The following is a 15,640-nucleotide window of genomic DNA, read 5'->3' on the forward strand; positions in this document are numbered from 1 at the left end:
GTTTTATGCTTTGGGGTCATTTGTCCTCTTGAAGCAGATATTTAAAAACTGCTTCTGTCAGTGAAATGGATTCTTTTTCAGTAAAAGTGAGGTATTATCATTAATCATCCAGCCACTAGTCCAGAGGGACAGAGATTGAAGTGTGGATGAAAATTCTGTGTTCCTGACAGAGCCCCAAGCAGCAGGAGGACATTTGTTAAAAAGGACAGTTTTGAAGGAGGCAAAACTAAAGATAGCCAAACAATCAGTATATAGCAAACAGAATGACTACCAGAAATCACCTAGAAGAGAGTATTTCTCCTCTGTTTTATGGATGATGGTTGTCTTACTTGCCTGAGTTGTCTTACTTGCCTGAGGCCATACCAGCTGGGACTCAAATTTATTTCTTCTGTCCTCATAGTCTGTGTTCTTTACACACCATTCTAGAGAGGTGGGATGGGGCTTAAAATAAGGAAAAATTTTGTAGTGATCTTGGCCCATAGTCTGCTTTATCCTATGGCTAGTCCCACCCCCTTCTAGGATTATGGGGACCTTCCCTAACCCTATGCCCTGTTCCTGTGTAGCCTGATCTCAGACTTTCCCAACTTGGGGGCTCCTATAGCTGCTGCTATGGTCCTGAGTTCCCTGTGTGAGGAAATCACTTCTTGTGTCAGGCCCCGTGAAGAGCCCCTGGTCTGGGTTTGGGCAGGACTACGTGGCATCACTGTAACCTTCTTTGTCCCTTTATTGTGTTTCTGACTCTGGGCCTGAGTCTTATCCTGACTTTGTCCTGGTCGGTTGTCAGAAGCAGATTTACCCACCTGATGTCATAGTCATCTCTCTTTCGTTAGGTTGAACCTTATCCTAGTTTTCTTAACAAGTCCTTTGACTTAACCACAGCAGTACAAAGGAGAGGTTGGGCCTGCCTATAATTGTGCCTAAGAGCCTCCTCCCGAATGCCTCTTTGTTGCTCAGATGTGGCCCTCTCTCTCTCTCTAAGCCAACTTGGCAGGTGAAATCACTGCCCTCCCCTCTACGTGGGATCTGACACACAAGGGAGTAAATCTCCTTGGCAACGTGGAATATGACTCCCAAGGAGGAATGTAGGTCTGGCATTGTGGGATGGAGGACATCTTCTTGACCAGAAGGGGGATGTGAAAAGGAAATGAAATAAGTTTCAATGGCAGAGAGATTCCAAAAGGAGCCAAGAGGTCACTTGGGTGGACACTCTTACGTACAATGTAGACAACCCTTTTTAGGTTCTAATGAATTGGAATAGCTAGAAGTAAATACCTGAAACTATCAAACTACAACCCAGAACACATGAATCTTGAAGACGACTGTATAAAAATATAGCTTATGAGGGGTGACAATGTGATTGGGAAAGCCATATGGACCACACTCCCCTTTGCCCAGTGTATGGATGAATGAGTAGAAAAATGGGGGCAAAAAAAAAAAAAAAGGCACCCAGTGTTCTTTTTTACTTTGTTCTTTTTCACTGTAATTTTTATTATTATTGTTTTTGTGTGTGTGGTAATGAAAATGTTCAAAAATTAATTTTGGTGATGAACGCACAAATATGTAATGGTGCTGTGAACAATTGAATGTACGCTTTGTATGACTGCATGGTATGTGAATATATCTCAATAAAAATGAATTAAAAAAAAAAAAAAAAGAACCACAGCGGTTCTGGGGCTAGGTTTGACAGATTTCTGTCTTTCTCTGAGGCCCAGCTTGTCCATGGACCTTCTCTCCCTCTGCCTGTAGCATTCCTATCTGGGGTCTTTTCTAGGCTTTTAGCTTATTTAAAACTGAGGTGACTGCCAGGCCCCAAGATCCATAAATGGTCAGGTCTGGCCCTGCTTAGCCTTGTCCACATTTCCAGTGCCTCTGACTGCTCAAAACCAAAAGAACACTTCTCCAGAGATTTAAGCAGGTTTTCATATTGTTGGAATATGTCTATGAAGGTGCTCTCCATTAATAACCCTAGTGGCTTCTGATAAAAACTGCTTCTTTTATGGAATCACTTCCCTCCTCACAGAGTGTTTTGAATAGGAAATCGATAATGGTTTTGATAGGTTTTGTTGCAGCCTTTTTAGAGTCACACAGGAAATCACTATGCTGACCGATCAGGGCTTGCAGGGCTGTAGCCTCCTCTGGTGAAATGGGAAGGAACAGAAATGAGTCTGTGTCAGAGGAGCTTGCAGGAGCCTGATTCTAGGATGCACTAGCAATACCCTTGCTTGTTGCCTTCCTGCCCTTTTTCATTTTGACTGCATTATTTTGCCAGTCAGTCATGATGTGGTCCCAAGTGTGGTTTCGGCCTCTTAGACATTTTTCTTGTCAACTGGTTTGGGTCCCTGTGTGTGACTACAGAAGCCCCTGTTCATTTTCTCTCTCCACTTGAGAAATCTGGATACCCTTCATCTCCAAATGTTTCATGCTCTCCCCAGTAGGCCTTGAACTGCAGGTGCTTGAGTTTAGAATGGGTCCTCTGGGTAGAATTTGGTAGGCCAGGGATTATTGGAGTCACTTCTGTGTCTACCTGCAGTTGTGTGCTAGTGCTGGGAATATAATGATCAAGCATGATCCTTGTCCCCACAGACTTTCAGTCTATAGGGAGGCAGATAAACAAAATTGTTTAAAGTATCGCAACGGAGGGTAACATTAACTCTCTTGGGGGAAGAAGGGGTAGGATTGATACCTAAATTAAGTGGCTGCCAAGATAGCTGTACTATTAAAAAACCCTGTCAGCCACTGGATTTTCAGGTGGTCTGACCAACTTCTTTTTTCAGTCAGGTGCCAGGAGTCTGAGAGAATACACCCTTATGGAGCTGCTTGTGGTGAGTGTGTAAAGAAGAGTTAAGATGTACAAGAGTCCCTGACCCACTATGAGGCATTGCCTTTCTGCTTGGGGTTAGGGACTTGGGGGGCGGGGGTCAGTGAATTGTGATTGGAGGGAGAGGAGGATCTCGTGGGTATGTGAGATGGTCATTTAATATTTCCACTTGGTATAAATGTGGACAGGGGTCCTGGGCCATCTAGAAAGAGGGAGGCTGGACTTTGGAGGTGTAAGGAGCACTTACGGTTTTTCTACTGAGAGTAGTAGAGCTGATGGATACTGTGTTGAATTACAGATGCATATGGAAGAGCCTTGTTTTGACTTCCTTCGAACCAAGCAGACCCTTGGGTAAGTCTTCTGGCAAAGCACCAAGCTCAAATAAGGGTCTAGGGGTTTGCTTTGTGGGCTGAGGCATATCAGATATCCAGACTTAGCAGCCTCCCAGAGCTCTTTGGTCCTTCCTTACCTTAGAGTCATGCCTACTTGCAGAATCTGCATCTTGGCCTATGACCAGGTTTTTGTTGGGTAACATTTCAACATTAGCAAGAAAAAGCTAGCCTGTGCTTTCCAGTTGAGAAGGGTAAAACACTAACCTGAGAATGAAATAGATAAATGCACATATAGGTCTAAGGCTTTCATCTGGAGGCAAACTGTGTAGATCCTCTTAGGGCCAATACAGATGTGCATCTCTAATGCCTTTGAGGGCAGGGCCCAGGCCCCTGAACTAATAAAACTTTTCACTCTGCCTGTAGGTACCATGTCTACCCTACCTGTAGGAACACATCTGGGATTCTAGGATTCTCTGTCACTGTGGGTACTCAGGCAACCAAATACAAGTGAGTAGATAGGTCTAACTTGTTATTCTGGGTATGGAGAGGGGATATATGCTTTCTCAAACCATGGGCACCTCTCACCAAACAGGGTTCGCTTCATTTGGTCGCAGCTTGCACAGGGGGGTGGCGAGGAGCAGAGGTGTTGGGTTGGTTTACAGATGGCCAGATCCAGGTCTTACCATGGTCCTAGTGATCCCATAGTCTTCTCAAGTCCTGTAGTCACTGCAGGGTTTGCCAGTATTTCTACTCTTCAGGGAGACCTGAGGACATGAAAGACAAGGATGCCTTGTCGTGGTAGTCATGCTGGAACCAAGTTTTAAGACCTTTTTGGCTTTCAGCTTTGGAATAGTCAAGCATGGCTTTCACTGCTTCCATTTGAGGAGGTTGGGGGTGGAGGGGCTGGGTAAGGCTTTACCCTATTTTCTTCCCATTCTCAGTTTAAGGCAGAGTACCGAGGTCTGGGAAGAAAACACTTTAGCTTCTTTCCTGGAAATATGCCTTAGCCCTAACTCCCTCCTTTGCCTTCTGCCTGAGATTGAAGTGTGTTGTTTCAGCTCTGAAGTTGTTGGTAAGAAGATAGAAGAGTTTCTTTCTAGCTTTGAGGAGAAGATCGAGAACCTTACTGAGGATGCATTTAACACCCAGGTGACTGACTGCTGGCCTGGTCTTTTGGCCCTTGACCCACACCAGCCCTCAAGACACCAGATACCAATTCTTAACAACTCTGTGTGCTGGCCAATTTTTGAGCTTTGTATCTCACCCTAATCTGACCACACCGTCCTCTCATCTTCATCCTTCCCATGTTGCTGGCAGTTCCCCAGTGAAGGGACCATAGTAGGTCCATCACAAGCCAGTCTGGAGAGGGCCAAGTGTGTTTTGGGGGAATTGGTGTGATGCCATGCCTGAGGGTATTTTCTTTACTTTTCTTTTCTTTTGGTGGGAACAGGTTACAGCTCTGATTAAGCTGAAGGAGTGCGAGGATACTCACCTTGGGGAGGAGGTGGATAGGAATTGGAATGAAGTGGTGACACAGCAGTATCTCTTTGACCGCCTTGCCCATGAGGTAGTAACATTGTTTTCAGAGCAAGACAACTCTGATAGATGGTGAAGGATCCTTATTCTACATGGGTCACAGTTCCAAACAAAACAGTATTGTGGGACACTCATCTGGCTTGATTATTTGCTTACCAATTAATTACATTTTGGGTTCAGCTTGGCCTCTCTGGCACCTTAGGTGGTCAAAATGAGCAGGTATTAAACCTCTCTCCCTTCCATTACAGTCAGAGCAGGTCCATTTCTGTATTTCAAGAGGCTGCAGCCCAATTCAGCCTTAACTTGTTTTATTAGAAGCAAGCTGCTGTCTTTTCACCTGTTTCAATAGTAACTTTATTTTCTCAAGCCAGAGTTTAAAGTTACCATGTAACAGAGAGGCGATACTAAGATGACTTGAGTTTCTGGCTTGGCATATGGTACTCAGCTGTAATTACAGCACCCCTAACAGGTGTTTATCTTGCTTATCAGCCAGGGTAGATCACTGTTAGGAAACCTGAAGATCTGTCACGGAGGCTTACTCTTCCTCTGGAAGGTTGGGTGCAAGGTCAGACTTGAAAGAGTAAAATAATGTGTTCAGGTGCTGAAAGAGGACCACAAAGTGGTCTGCCTGGGATTATGTTTGTTTAAGAAGAAATATCTTGCCAGAGAACATGGTGCTTCTCGTCTTTTATAGCTTTTCTTTCTTAACTATCTTCCTCTCTCCCTTTAAGATTGAAGCACTGAAGTCATTTTCAAAATCAGACCTGGTCAACTGGTTCAAGGCTCATAGAGGACCAGGAAGTAAAATGCTTAGTGTTCACGTGAGTATGGCCAACTAAGCTGAGTTGTGTCCTTTTCACAGTTGTCATCACTGAGTTTGGTTTGTTATCAGGGACTCTAAGCAGGTCTTTGCCCAAATCTTGTCAGTCAGCACCTCTCACCTGAATGTTTGGCTTCTTTCAGGTTGTTGGATATGGGAAACATGAGCTGGAAGATGACAACACACCTTCTTGTGAGAATTCAAATTCTTCTTATGGTGAAGTGATGCAGCTAACCTATCTGCCAACTTCTCCTCTGCTGTCAGATTCTACCATCCCCATTACTGATATCAGGGCTTTCACATCAACACTTAACCTTCTCCCCTACCATAAAATAGTCAAATAAACTGCAGTCGCATTGGCCTGAAGCAATGTGTATTTAAAAACATGTTTGTATTTTATGAAGTTACACTACTACTGCCTTTGGGCTTCCATTTTGCACTGGCATCATAGAATTTGGTTTACATTTTTTCCTTTCTCTGTTGAGACTAACAAACCCAGGGTTACTGTAACAGCTGGAAAAGAGAGATTAGCATGTGGGCCAAGTGTGATGAAAAAGCTTCCAGCAGTAGGAAGCCCTTCCTGTCTACCTGTGTCCTCTTGGATTGAGAATCCAGTTCTGTATGTCAGCCTTTAAGAGCCCTATGTAACTGATGTGTTATTAGTACCTACTTGCTAGGTATTAATGTTAACACTTTTGTTTTTTAAAATGTATTTTTAAATAAAGATAGTTCTGTATCGTATTTCCCTTCAGAATGAGCCATTTGCTGCTGTGACATTCTTTTTATTGTAATATTTTGTTTCATGTGGGGTGGGGAAACAGCATGTAAAAAAAATGGATTATTTCCAAGCCTTCTAAGGCCATCAGATATTTTTGGAGAAAGTCATGAAAGTCATGTTAGCCCTACATCTGCTGTATGAATTCAATAAAGACTTTGGAGAACAGCATGGTGGGACCTAAAAACAGAACACAAAGTGTACAACATAGGGGATAGGTGAGGAAAAGGATGGATCCTCTACTATTTCAGAATTCTTGTGAAAAGCTAGCTCCTGTTTTCAAAGCTGTCAAATACCTGGCTCCAGGTTTAACCATAAAGATTCTTTTTGAAAAAAAAAACACATTAAAAAAAAGATTGGAAAATTACTGTATGAAGGGTTAAGCAGCATTGAGTATAATTAAACTATAGTCCAGGGTTAGATACAATTTAATAATAGTTTAATTCCAAAAAAAAAAAAAAGTTTTTGTAGGTGAGACCATGAAATTTCCTAACAGCTGATTTTAATACATTGCTCTAATTTTCTAAAACAACTTAGAGGAATCAATATTTACAGCAGGTGTAGTATTTATGCAAAATCTGGCATCAGGTATATTATATATGTATATATATGTATGTGTATGTATATATATTTATATCTATAGATATAGATATATATAGAACCCAAGATTACATGAACTAGGAAACAGATATATATCTCAACAGCAGTATTAGAGTGCAGAGTCTGAGACTGGGATTTATAAATGCCTTTCAAAGTGTGGGATTTAGAGGAGCAGACATCTTGTTTTCAAAACCTGAGGTTTTTCTCAGGACTCAAGTCAACATAACTGCCACAGAAGAGGGAAAAGGGGAAGCTTTTCTTGCTTTAATTGTTCATCTGCATCAGAAAGTCCAGTATCCCTGAGATAGGAACCACTGCAGTAAGAAGGGAGTGAACAGGTTCTCCCAGAGGAAGAGTGTTGCTTAATTATGCCTACTGCCATGCCCTAATGCTTGGCAGCTCCAAGACGTTTCAGTAATGGTTCATCATAAACCCAACATTCTCCATCTTCATGAAATAACTGTAAGAGAAAGGGGAGAATTCAGTTACACACTTGCCTTGTACTTTTCTTCTAAAATCTCATACTTCTATGTCTTTTCCCTCCAGTTAGAGTGAAATGAGTTTCAGACAGGGACCAGGGCTTATCTGGTACATTGCTGTTTTCTTTACAAGTGTTTGGCACGTACTGGACACTTGTGTATTCATTCATCAAATGAAATTAATGAGTTACAACTCAGGGTCCAGGGGAAGTAGCAGTCGGGAGGTTGGGGCAGGCTCCCCAAAGCAAGCTTACCCTTGTCTCCCATTGAATTTCCTTCTCTTTCCTTTCTCGGGCTTCTGCTCTTTGTCGTTCTTCAAGTCTGTGCTTTGCTTCAGTTGCAGCATCAATGTCTCTGATTTTTAAGTTGAAAGTGACATCTTTCCAAAGGCTTAAAGAAAAGAAGTCAAGGTGCTAAGGACTAGATGGACAAAGGTGGCTATCTTGAGAATGAAAGCCTAGAGCCATCCCTAAGTTTAGCATAAAAATAACAACATGGCTTCAAGTGATGATGTTCACTGAATACCTCCTTAAGCTGGTCCCAAAGCACTGGAGTTGAGGGCAGAGAAATAAGCCTGGAGGACTCCACTGCTAGTTGTCAGAAAAGGTAATAAGGAAGGGTCAGAAAGTTGGACTTGCAGTAAGGACAACAGATGAGAAAGAACAGTAGGAACTGAAATCTGTGATTCTACTTCTGGCTCTACCTCTAACTTGCTATCCAACTTTGGGGAAGTTAGGTTGCCTCTGGGGCTTGAGTATCCTTTACATAAACTAGAAAAGGGTTAGATACATTCTCAAAGGTAGACTATATGTTGGGCACAAAATGGGTCTTAATAAAAGACTGAAATTATACAAAGTACATTCTCTGATCAAAATGGAATGAAGCTGGAAATCAGTAACAAATGGAGAACCAGAAAATATAAATATTTGGAGGTTAAACAACGTGCTCTTAATCAATGAGTCAAAGAAGAAACTGCAAGAGAAATTAGTAAATATCTTGAGATAAATGAAAATGAGGACAAAACATATCAAAACTTAGGGATGCAGCAAAGGTGGTGCAGAAGGGAAATTTAAAGCCCTAAATGCCTACATTAAAAAGGAGGAAAGAGCTAAAATCAGTGAACAAAGAACATCTATTTGGTACAGGATCTAAATTTTCTAAACGGTACAACTCTACAGTCGATTTGTTCAAATACCACAATTGTATGGAACTTTGAATAGGAAGTGACATACGGTAGGTTAGTATAGGCTGGAGTGAAATAGTGACACATCCCAGAGTAATTTGGGCAGATAATAAAAAATATATTTACAGCCTCCCCCTCCCCAGCCCTGAGGATCTGGGGGAAGGTGCGGATGTGTTGGACATCCTCACCTGGACTGGTGTTGATGTTGTCACAAACATTGGGACTGGCGGTTTGATGTGCTGAGCCCTCAATCATGGGACTTGCCCTTATGAGGCTCGTTACTGCAAAGGAGAGTCTAAACTTGCATATAGTTGTGCCAATGAGTCTCCCCCTGAGTACCTCTTTGTTGCTCAGATGTGGCCCTCTCTCTCTCTAACTGAGCCATCTCGACAGGTGAACTCGCTGCCCTCCCCCCTACGTGGGACCCGACTCCCAGGGGTGTAAATCTCCCTGGCAATGCAGAATATGACTCCCGGGGATGAATATGGACCCGGCATCGTGGGACTGAGAGTATCTTCTTGACCAAAAGGGGGATGGAAAATGAGACGAAATAGTTTCAGTGGCTGAGAGATTTCAAATGGAATCGAGAGGTCACTCTGGTGGACATTCTTATGCACTATATAGATAACACCTCTTAGGTTTTAATGTATTGGAATAGCTAGAAGTTAATACCTGAAACTACCAAACTCCAACCCAGCAGTCTGGACTCCTGAAGACAATTATATAATAATGTAGATTACAAGGGGTGACTGTGATTGTGAAGACCCTGTGGATCACACCCCCTTTATCTAGTGTATGGATGAGTAGAAAAATGGGGATAAAAACTAAAGGACAAATGGGGTGGGATGGGGGCATGATTTGGGTGTTCTTTTTTCACTTTTATTTTTTATTCTTGTTCTGGGTCGTTCTGATGTAAGGAAAATGTTCAGAGATAGATTGTGGTGATGAACGCATAACCATGTTATCATACTGTGGACAGTGGATTGTATACCATGGATGATTGTATGGTGTGTGAATGTATTTCAATAAAACTGAATGTAATAAAAAAAAAAAAAAGCAAGCAGAAGGAAAGAAAAAGCAAAGATTAGAGCAGAAATTAATGAAATGGAGAATAAAAAAAAATGGAATCAATAAAACAAAAGGTTGTTTATTCAAGATCAATAAAATGTACAAAACCTTAGCCAGACTGAGAAAGACAAAAAGAGAGAAGCTGCAAATAAATAAAATCAGAAATGGGGGGAGGGGGGCAATACCCCAGACTCCAAAGAAATAAAAAAAAACCCTAAGTGGTTACTACGAACAACTGTATGCCAACAAGCTAGACGACTTCGATAAAACGGACAACTTCCTACAAACACAACATACACTGACTTGAGAAGAAACAGAAGACCTCAACAAACCACAAGTAAAGAGATCAAATCAGCCATCCAAAACATACCAACAAAGAAAAGCCTAGGACCAAAGAGCTTCACAGGCAAGTTTTAGTAAGCATTCCAAGAAGAATTAACACCATTCCTGCTCAGACTCTTCCAAAAAATTGAAGAAGAGGGAACACTACCTAACTCATTCTATGAAGCCAACATTACCCCAATCCAAAGCCAGATAAAAGTACTACAAGAAAAGAAAACTTCAGACCAATCTCTCTAATGCATATAGATGCAAAAATCCTCAACAAAATACTTGCAAATAGAATCCAACAGTATGTTAAAAGAATTATACGCCATGACCAAGGAGGTTTTATTCCAGGTATGCAAGGGTGGTTCAACACACACCACATTAACAAATTAAATGGGAAAAACTACATGATCATCTTGACTGACAGAAAAGGCATTTGACAAAATTCAGCATCCTTTCATGATAAAAATACTTCAAAAGGTAGGAAGCAAAGGAAACTTCTTCAACATGATAAAGGGCATTTATGAAGAACCTACAGCTAACATCATACTCAATGGTGAGAGACTGAAAGCTTTCCCTTGAAGATTGGGAACAAGACAAGGATGCCCACTGTCAACCACTGCTATTCAATATTGCGCTAGAAGTTCTAGCTGGAGCAGTTAGGCAAGAAAAAGAAATAAAAGGCCTCCTAATAGGAAAGGAAGAAGTAAAACTGTCAACTATTTGCAGATGACACGATCCTATATTTACAAAACCCAGAAAAAACAAAAGCAAAGCTACCTGAGCTAATAAGTGAGTTCAGCAAAGTGGTGGGATACAAGATCAACATGCAAAAATCAGTGGTGTTTCTATACACTAATAATGAGCTATCCAAGGAAGTAATCAAGAAAAAAATTCCATTTACAATAGCACCTAAAAGAATCAAATATCTAGGAATAAATTTAACCAAGGATGTAAAGGACTTGTACACAGAAAACTACAAAACATTTCTAGAAGAAATGAAGACCTGAATAAATGGAAAGACATTCTGTGTTCATGGACTGGGTGGCTAAATGTCATTAAGATGTCAATTCTACCCAAATTGATCTAGAGTTTCAATGCAATACCAATCAAAATTCCAACAGACTACTTTGCAGAAATGGATAAGCCAATTATCAATTTTACTTGGAAGGGTAAGGGGCCTTGAATAGCCAAAAACATCTTGAAGAATGAAATGGGAGGTATCACACTTTCTGACTTTAAAGCATGTTATAAAGCCACAGTGGTCAAGACAGCATGGTTCTGGCAAAAAGACAGATATACTGATTAATGGAATCAAACTGAGATCTCAGAAACAGACCCTCAGATCTATGGTCAACTGATTTTTGTTAAGGCTCCCAAGCCTACTCAACCGAGACAGAACAGTCTCTTCAATAAGTGGTGTTGGGGGAACTGGCTATCCGTAACCAAAAGAATCAAAGAGGACCCGTATCTCACACCTTATTCAAAAATTAACTAAAATGGATCAAAGACCTAAATATAAGAACCAGTACCATAAAATTCCTAGAAGAAAATATAGGGAAACATCTTCAAGATCTAGTGAGAGGCAGTAGTTTCTTAGACTTTATACCCAAAGCACAAGCGACAAGAAAAAAACAGGTAAACTGGAACTCTTCAAAATCGAATACTTCAGTGCTTTGAAGGACTGTCAAAAGGGCAAAAAGGCAACCAACTCAATGGGAGAAAATATTGGGAAACCCCATATCTGATAAGGATTTGATGTCCAGTATATATAAACAAGTCCTACAACTCAACAATAAAAAGACAGACAACTCAATTTAGAAATGGGCAAAGGACATGAATAGATATTTCTCCAAAGAAGAAATCCAGCTGGCTAAGAGGTACATGAAAAGATGCTCAGCTTTACTAGCTATTAGGGAAATGCAAATCTAAACCACAATGAGATATCATCTCACATCTACTAGAATGGCTGCTATTAAATAGGCAACTACAAGTGTTGGAGAGGATGAGGAGAAACTCAGAAGATCTGAAAGCAGGGATGTGAACAGACATTTGCACACCAATGTTCATAGCAACATTATTCACAACTGCTAAAAGATGGAAACAACCCAAGTGTACTTCAGCAGGTGAGTGGATAAACAAAATGTGGTATATACATAAAGTGGAATACTATGCAGCAGTAAGAAGGAATGAAGTCCTGATGCATGTGACATTATGTTAAGTGAAATAAGTCACATACAAAAAGACAAATAATTTATGATCTCACTGCTATAAATTATAATATAAACCTATATAAAATATAGGTTACCAGAATATAGAATAAGGCTAAAGAATGGGGAGTGGTTGCTTAATACGTACAGAATGTTTAACTAGGGTGAACTTAATGTTTAGAAATGGACGGAGGTGAAGGCAGCACGTTTTTGTCAGAATAATTAACAGAGCTGAATGGTGTGTGAGTGTGGTGGAGAGCAAAAGTTTAGAATCATGCATGTCACCAGAAGGAAAGCTGGAGGTTAAAACACGGGACTGTATAACACAGTGAATCTTGTGGTGGACAATGTCTGTGATTAACTGTACAAATACAAAAAATAGTCCTTTCATGAACCAGAGCAAATGTACGACATTATTATCAGGAGTTAATAATATGTGGGGAAAAAATGTAACTCCTGCAAACTATGAAGTATAGTTACCAGTAATATTTTAATACTCTTTCATCAACAGCAACAAATGTACCACACCAACACTATGGGCCAATAATATGGGGGGATAAGGAGTATAGGAAGATTATGGTTTTCTTTCTTATTTTTATTTCTTTTCTGGAGTAATGAAAATGTTATAAATTTGATCATGGGGCTGTATGCACAACCATGTGATGATACTGTGAACCAGTGATTGTACACTCCGGATAGTTTCTGTACTGTGTGAATATATCTCAAGTTGCATTAAAAAAAAAAAAAGGGTTAGATTAGAAGAGCTGACAGGTTCCATTTCAAATTTAACAATGAAATCTTGGAGAAAACAGTTGGAAAAGAGAATATAAGGGTCAAGAGGTGAATTGCAGAGCTTAAGGGGACTTGGCTTCTTCTTGAAGCCTGCTCAACAATAGCTACAGAAGTCTGGTCCAACCATGTCTTTTTACAAAAGTGAGGATTTTCAGGCCTAGAAAAATGACCATGCTAAAATCCCCTTGTGGTCAGTAGCAAAGCACAAATTTCTATAGGTTTTCAAATGTATAACTGAGTTGCCAGCCCAGCTGAGCAGACTATTACATTCATTCGAGACAGCAACTAGGGTAATGATTTGTCACGTCTCCCTCACTTAAGAAATTTTCTAATATGCTAAACAAAGAACCTTAGTGCATGATTCCTCATACTATACCAAAAGATCCCATTTATGGCGGAGGGGGGGGACTGGGAGGGCGGTTCCTTTAAAATAAGAATTGAAATCTATGGACCGACCCTCTTTGGGTCCTGATTCAAATGAGCAAACTGAAAGAAAAATTATATTTGAGAAAATTGGAAAATTGAACACCAATTAAGTATTTGATGACATTAAGGAATTAAGGAGTTTTTTTAAAAACCATGATGAAATTGTGGGTGATTTTTTTTTTAAAAGTCATTTTAGAGGTACATACTGAAATACTTAGGGATGAAATTTTAAAACATCTTTCAAACAAAGAGACGACCAAAGGTATTTCACCACACACCTCTCAAGTGGTACCCCACTGTCATCTCTAACGTCAACTGCAATGACAATGCTACATCACCATACACTGGGGTATGCCATACATCTTATGTATGCCACATGTTTTATCTCATTTAGTCCTCACACTACCTCTGAGGTAGTTGCCATTATCCCGTTTCAGGAAATGTGGTAACGAGAGGCTTGGTAACTTAGCTGTGGTTACAGAGTGGAAGCCAGCCCTGCCCCACGCTTAGGCAACAGTGTAAGTGCTGCAGCAAACAGTGGCAACAGTTTAATTACATCTCCTCACCAGCGGGATTCATACTCATTCTGATCTTCTAACTTCCTCACTTTTTTCTTGATTATAGGCAACTTCTTGGTATCTATAAAGACTGTATTTTCCTAGAAAAGACAAAGGAGGATAAATGTTTAATTGTTCCAACTTTCTTGAAAGAAAAAGCCAAATCTTCCCAAAAGACTTTTAACAGATCTAATAATCAAAGCCCATGTATGTTAATGATGTAGACAATGCGTTTCATATGCAGTCTTCAGCCTAAAATATAGCTGTGTGCCTTAAGTCTTGGTAGAGGCTTAACGTAACAGACATTTCTGATGTTGCTATGTGCCACATGCAGGGGATATAATCTCTTAGGGAGCTAGACACATGGACAACTAATGTTAAGAACACTCTCTTAAGTGCTTTTTATATTTCAAATTCTCCAAGTTCTGAATCCATTTCATTGGCTCCTGCTGTTAGTCTCATACTGTCTTCTATAACCTTAATGAGGACACTTACTGGTGGCACTGTAGGCTGTAAGTTTCTTGAAGGCAAGGGACATCTTACATCTATATTCTGGGTGCCAGGTAGTCAATAAATTTATTCTACAAAATCCTAAACTTACTGGTGGCATTGTAGGCTGTAAGTTTCTTGAAGGCAAGGGACATCCTACATCTATATGCTGGGTGCCAGGTAGTCAATAAATTTATTCTACAAAATACTAAACTATCTGTATATGTACACAATCACACACACAAAAATTAGTTTAGCATTTCAGTTTTATAAACACACCACACATTCTAACAATATAGCTGACATTTATTAGGTGCTTACTACATGTCAAGCACTATTTTGCACACATTATTTTAAAGTGTTCTGAGAACATAGAGGTAAGTAAAAATCATTTTACCACCTGCACTGCTGGAGATGAGGTGAGGAAAGGAAAAGGCTTGCCCTGAAGAGATGACATTAGAGCTCGCCTTGGTAGTTAAATAGGATTTCCAGATGAAGAAAGCCAATATAAGAGACAGGCTACAATTCAATGAAGCCTGAAAAAAGTGGCAAAACATAGGTTCTTACCCCTGTTGCATATTTTGCATACATTACACCATTCCATTCTCCTTCAACTGAGCAAAAAGACTTCTTGTCATTTGGAGAACTAAACAGAAAAGGAAACATTTGTGTTAAGTCTCAAATTGGAAATTACACTGCTCAAGAACCTGGCCAAGTGTGGCTTACCCATACAGAGATTATAATAGAGAACTGTGAAGTTTTGGCAAAATCAGCTTAATAGAACTGGACTTCCCAGGGCCAACTGGAAAAATGAGTGCCCTGAACAAGATCCTAACGAACTCCAGGCCCCATGAACAATTAGGTATGAGATGGACAAGAGAGCCCTGTACAGGTGCTGGCGCCACAACAGAGTAGGCACAGTCCTTGCCCTAAAGCTGTCAGTGGGGAGAGACATAATCATTTTTGAGATTTTGCATTATATAAGCAGTATGGTGAGCTTATGTGGCACTGAGGATCAAGAGCAAAACTGCTGGGGTGGGTGGTCAAGGATGGCTTCCCTTAAGGATATAATGCTGGAAACCAGGCTTGCATCCTGAAAGGGACCTCTGGGGTCAAACTGTTTGACCTCTTTACTTGAGCAAGAAGGATCCTTTTCTTAAAAGCCTGATATGCCTTTAATTGGACAGCATAGCGACATGTCTAGCAGGTATGGAATTTGTGAAAATAA

At 40.5% G+C, this 15,640-nt stretch overlaps 2 protein-coding genes across 5 annotated transcripts in view; one reads left to right on the top strand and one right to left on the bottom strand.

The window, feature by feature from the left end:
* Positions 1-6,264, top strand: part of NRDC (nardilysin convertase) — a 101,033-nt gene extending 94,769 nt beyond the window's left edge. For all 4 annotated transcript variants that reach the window (XM_037827243.1, XM_037827244.1, XM_037827245.1 and 1 more), the window contains 7 exons: positions 2,775-2,822; positions 3,117-3,169; positions 3,574-3,657; positions 4,209-4,299; positions 4,601-4,717; positions 5,418-5,507; positions 5,650-6,264. In XM_037827243.1, coding sequence (XP_037683171.1) covers positions 2,775-2,822; positions 3,117-3,169; positions 3,574-3,657; positions 4,209-4,299; positions 4,601-4,717; positions 5,418-5,507; positions 5,650-5,850 — 684 coding nt within the window. In that variant the 3' untranslated portion in view covers positions 5,851-6,264. The remainder of the gene's footprint in view (positions 1-2,774; positions 2,823-3,116; positions 3,170-3,573; positions 3,658-4,208; positions 4,300-4,600; positions 4,718-5,417; positions 5,508-5,649) is intronic.
* Positions 5,874-15,640, bottom strand: part of OSBPL9 (oxysterol binding protein like 9) — a 200,877-nt gene continuing 191,110 nt past the window's right edge. The window contains 4 exon segments of the mRNA XM_037827248.1: positions 5,874-7,341; positions 7,615-7,750; positions 13,933-14,024; positions 14,980-15,058. Of these exon segments, the coding sequence (XP_037683176.1) occupies positions 7,267-7,341; positions 7,615-7,750; positions 13,933-14,024; positions 14,980-15,058 (382 nt within the window). The 3' untranslated portion in view covers positions 5,874-7,266.

Source organism: Choloepus didactylus, chromosome 2 (assembly GCF_015220235.1).
Source record: "Choloepus didactylus isolate mChoDid1 chromosome 2, mChoDid1.pri, whole genome shotgun sequence".
Lineage (NCBI taxonomy): Eukaryota > Metazoa > Chordata > Mammalia > Pilosa > Megalonychidae > Choloepus > Choloepus didactylus.